Below are 5,460 nucleotides of genomic sequence, written 5' to 3'. Positions count from 1 at the left end.
GAAGAAAAGGAGATTTGAATATTGTAAAGGCACCGAAGAAACGACATATCACAATAATTATAAAAGAATGCTTGGACAAATTTGAATGACTATGTTACAAGTATTACCAAAATGTGGCTTCATAATCATTTAAGAATGAATGTGCACTTGGACACCATTAAATGAGTCGAGCCGAAAAAAATGCAATAATTTGGTATCATGAAGCCCTCATAGTATTTCACTTGTGGAATTGGAATCACCGTCCGGAACCATCCATTTTCTCCTACTTTTGGAGTGGATAATAAAACTGAGAACCATGTCAAAGATATCTTTGGAAGTTTAATATACAAGTATTATAATACCAAAAAAACTGATTCAAGGCTAAATCTGCCAACAGTGCAGTTTATTTCAATGAGCCTTCACATTCTGAACCATGAAGCCACACTACTGTAGTTTGTTGCTTGGTCCAAGATCATAGATCTTGTTAACAACTAAACTTGGAAATCTCCCATTTCTCATGGAAAATCCAAATACTACACATAAACATTTAAGCAAATTCTGCTCTGGCAGTTTCAGAAAGACTTGCTTACTATATACTGGTAGATTCAACACTATGGGAGAACAGTACACAACGAGCAATATCTTATTTAGAATACAATGAATGTCCTCCCATTTGGCAGTCACCACATTTACAATCCCATTTCAAGGATGAGAATTATGAGCAATGTAGTCTATCATATATAACTGGAACGTCCATCAAACTCAGCCACTACTATTGGTTTCCAGATTATGACGATAATGTGGCTTATAAAGGCAACAATTTTGGAGGGTTTGGCGGAAAAGCAAGTCCCAGTTTAGTCATTCTTTAGGAAGTTACTAATCAATCCAGGCCATTACATTGTAAATTAGTTATTTAGTTGCATCGAATTAGCCACTACTATCTTTCATCTGTATGCCAGATAGCTAATCTCAAGGCCTACTTACTCCGCTGAAGTAGAAAAATGCTCACACTTAATGGCGTAGCTATAAATGTTTCCGTTTGTTAATGATCAGTAAGAAATATTCCACTTATTGATGTAGCTAAAGAAAGAAGAATAGATTTTATGTCTCTCTATACTCTGACATCAAATGGGTCAAAGATACTATACAGTCTAGTGAAGGAGACCCCAAAGATTACTTGATATCAAAAATAAATAAAAGAAGACCTTCGGAGTCTTCTTCGGGGGAATAGAAATAGTGTCATTGCTCCCATATTCTATCAGTTAAGCATGTAAGTTTATTGCAAACTTTCTTCCAAACAAAACAATAGATTCAGAAGAATCACTTTGGCAAGTGAACCATTTCATATCTTACGACATGTAAAAAGTTTGAGCAGTGTGATATTTTACAAAAAATAAATAACAAAGCACAACCAGTTCTGTCAGCAAAGTCTATAGTTGGAGTATTCTTTGCTGCGAAATTTTATCTCTGAAGGGGAAAAAAAACATAAACAGTCAGATTAGTGACACACTTCATATCTCGGAGAGCGGCAAGAATAAATGAAAAGAACCAAAGGCTTGATAGCACTTCCCCCTAAGCATTCATGGAGTGTTAAGTCCCTTTTTTGGATTTGTTTTGTTTTATATATTTATTCTTTAATACTATTTAATGACGCAGTACATACCTTCTCAATCTTTTCAAATTTGATTGATGGACTATCAGAAAACGCTGCCAGCAATTGCAAGTTGCGGGAATACAATTCCCTTCCTGGAAAGCACAACAATGAGATAAGGTGAAGTATCTTTTGTTTTGTTGCTAAACTCAGTTAACTTCTAGCTTTGAAAGGTTGTCAATTCCTGTTTTTATTCATCTACTGGCACATACTACTCCTAAGTCAGTCCACAAACTGAGATAGATGTTTAGAGTACTGACACTAGCAACACCTACTGCATAAAAGAGGCAAAAACAAGGGATATTGCAAAATGAACATGTCACGTATAGAATAAATTCAGTGATAGAAGCTGACAATAAAGATTTATCCAAACCAAAAGGTATGCTGGTATTTATATGGAATGTGTAAGTAGTACACAGAGAGGATAAATTTGGAGAAGATCACATTAATAGATGGTCTGGCCATGCAGGGGCTGATTTGGGGGGGGGGGGGAAGGAGGTGTGACAAGGACGAAATTTGCACTGAACGTATAAGGCAAAATTTATTTTGTACCTCTATATACTACATTTTGAATCCCCTTGACACAGCCCAAAAGCATAACTCAGTAGTCAAGGGGATTCAACACCTTTGTGAGGTCACTGGTTCGATTCCCACGGGTCACGGTCGCTTTTAATTTTTTAACTTTTTTCTTTTTTGAACCCCCATAGCGGAAATCCTGCCTCCATCACTGCGGCCATGTCTTATGCAACCTCCAAATGCACCGATCAGTATGTATAATCCAGTTCCAGGATTTAAACATGGATTAAAGATCAAAATGAAAGGAACAGGCTTATTAAAGGTTCTCTATGATACGATGTGAAAGAATACCAGCATCCCGAAAAGTGTAACGCAATGAAACGAGCAAGCCTAATACTTTATTAAAATTATTCAACACCAAGTGCAGGACACACTTCTCTTACAAAATTAAATGTGGATTTATTTTTACAACTAAGCAAGTAAATTCTTGTTGTGCCACGTCTGTGATGTAAATATCAAATTAGTGTGCTATCAGATATGAAAATTAATAAGATAAAGAGCAACTTCTCATAGTCTCGTGTATCATCGTGAGCGTCAATTCCACCATCCCACTCCAGTTTATGTCATGAAGTTATCACAAGGAACGTATATGATGTAACGGCTGGAAACGTTGTAATCAAATTGTACATGTGCCAAAACTTTATAATCTCCACCGAGAACCCCAAAAGGAAGGTGCCATTGATAGATATAACCTGCACAAGTGACAAGTGCTACCAATAATCTCCACATGAGCAAACCCCATCCTTGAAATGGTGAAATCGATTGATGTCTCTGACTAGAATTTCTCTGTTTGTATATTTTGAAATGAGCTTAGTGAAGGAGTGACAGTCTTCACATAACCTCAAGTTCTTACTAATCCTTATAGTCTCTCCTTTACTGTTATTAATCAACCCAAAGGCAACTGCTAATTTCTCACTATGACCCAACAAAATACGTTCTTTCTCCTCTTCTTCAAGATCATACAACACAATTCTGGTATTTGGCACATACCCATTCTGCTTCATCTCCATTGACAGCTTTAGCAACAATGCATGAATTTGCTCAATTTGTGGGTTAATTTCGTCAACTGACTGGAGACAGTAGATTTTCCTCTTTACTTCAATCCAGCTACAACCAGAGACTTTCCGCAACCCTTTGGCTTCCAAAAGCTTCCTGACTCGTTTTACCTCATTCCACATCCTAGCTTCTGCATAAATGTCAGCCAAAAGTACATAGTTCCCAGCATTTGTGGGTTCAAGCTCGAACAACCTTCTGCTTGCCCTCTCAGCAAGGTCAACATTACAATGAATCCTACATGATCCAAGAAGAGACCCCCAAACTTTGGGTCCCGGTTCAATCCGCATATATTGTATGATTATAGCTGCTTCTTCCAACTTATTGGCTCTTCCAAGAAGATCAACCATGCAAGCATAGTGCTCCACGCTAGGGTACATATTATGTTCTTTCGACATTGAATCAAACAAATGTTTCCCCTCTGCTACAAGCCCTGCATGACTGCAAGCTCCCAACACACTAACAAATGATATTGGACTTGGTGACACTCCATGTCGAATCATTTCTCTAAAAATTTCAACGGCTTTGGCCCCAAATCCATGTATTCCATAGCTTGAAATCATGGAATTCCATGCAACAACATCCCTCTTGCCCATCTGATCAAACACTCTTCGTCCCAATTCTAGAGCACCACACCTTGCATACATTGTCACAAGGGCACTGAGAACGGGCAAAATAGAGTCAAGCCCTTTCCTAATTATGTATCCATGTAATAGCTTCCCTTGCTCTAGTGCAGCCAGTGCTGCACAAGCTTGAAGAGCACTAACCATAGTTACTGAATTTGGCAACAAATCAAAGCTCATCATTTCACGAAAAAGCTCCAAAGCCTCAAGAGGTTTCCCATTCTTTGCGTAACATGCAATCATCGCGCTCCAAGAAACCAAATTTTTCTCTGGCATCTCATAGAACAAACAGCTTGCATTGCCTACGCAACCAAACCTAGCATACACATCAATTAAGGTTGTCATAATATGCAGATGACGCTCATAACCATGTCTCAATATGTGCCCATGAATTTCCTTCCCCTTTTTGAGCGATGATGATGATTCAGAAGCAACACAAGCCTTGAGCACGTATGTATAGGTGAACCTATCTGATGATATTCCAATGCGATTCATACGTCTATAAAAGTCCAAAACCTCTTCACCATGGCCAGCTAAAGTCAATGCCCGAAAAAAGGCGTTCCAAACGAAAATGGTTCGGTTGGAAATTTTATCAAACACTTGGCGGACGCGGTCGACGCAGTCCAAGTGGGAATACATATTAATGAGTTTGGTAGCCAAGAAGGGATCTTGGCCGAACCCATCATCGATGAGTTTGCGGTGAACAGTTAAAGCGTCGGAGAGGGAGTGATTTTGGGAGCAGGAGAGGATGAGCAGCTCGTAGGTACGTTGGGTGGGATTGGGCTCCTGAAAGAGGAGCTGGAGGGCTTCTTTTAGATGTCCTTTTTTGCAAAGAGATTGGATTGACTCGTTGTAATTATGGGCAAAAGTAGTGGGTTCGGGATTGCTGACAATGTGGGTGCTACTGCTCGTGGTGGAGAAGCGGATTGAGGTGGGACGATATGAATAAAAAGAAGCAAAGACGGGACTACATTTGTGCAAGAAGTTGAAGGGAAGGTAAGAAGGAGGAGGTTGAAGAAGACGTGGAGATGGAGGAGCTTGAAGCGTCCACATTTACACCATCACAACTTCTTCGATATTTGCTTCAGTTCCGGCAGCGGAGGCAGATAATTCCCTTGTCTTCTTCCACTTCAATTCCCGCACCGGAGTCCAACCGACTTAAATTAGTTTAAATGTGTTTGATTTGGTTTGGTTTTAATTTTGAACAAGAAAATATCATAACCAAATAGATACATAAATATCCTTTTGAAAAAAGACATATATATATATATATATATATTTGGCAAAAACTTACCAGTACATCCAATTTAATTAACTATAAACAACAAACTAAAGTTTATTTGGAGCCTTACTTTAAATAATAAATTTTTAAAGATGAAATATATCTAATAAGGCATCGTAAGAAAATTTAGAAAGAATTAAAAGAAAATACACATGATTTTACACCATAACAAAAAATGATCTATGTTTTTAAGTTTTATCCAACCTAGCCCACATTGTACATATTTTGAAAGTACTAGCAAATTCAAAATTTGTGTTCTTACAACCATTGCTTCTAAAAGCTGTGGAGTTAAATTC

General features: G+C 38.2%; 1 protein-coding gene across 1 annotated transcript; it reads right to left on the bottom strand.

Annotated features, from left to right (window-relative positions):
• Positions 1–2,522: 2,522 nt before the first annotated feature.
• Positions 2,523–5,082, bottom strand: LOC107817237 (pentatricopeptide repeat-containing protein CRR2, chloroplastic). Its single transcript, XM_016643033.2, has one exon. It carries the CDS (start codon positions 4,933–4,935, stop codon positions 2,917–2,919), a length of 2,019 nt encoding a protein of 672 aa, XP_016498519.1. The 5' UTR covers positions 4,936–5,082; the 3' UTR covers positions 2,523–2,916.
• Positions 5,083–5,460: the final 378 nt, after the last annotated feature.

The sequence above is a fragment of the Nicotiana tabacum genome, chromosome 22, assembly GCF_000715075.1.
Source record: "Nicotiana tabacum cultivar K326 chromosome 22, ASM71507v2, whole genome shotgun sequence".
NCBI lineage: Eukaryota > Viridiplantae > Streptophyta > Magnoliopsida > Solanales > Solanaceae > Nicotiana > Nicotiana tabacum.
This window is presented reverse-complemented; position numbering and strand designations above follow the sequence as displayed.

Coding starts and splice junctions, on each gene's coding strand:
- LOC107817237 (XM_016643033.2), bottom strand. CDS start 4,935: ATGTGGACGCTTCAAGCTCCTCCATCTCCACGTCTTCTTCAACCTCCT.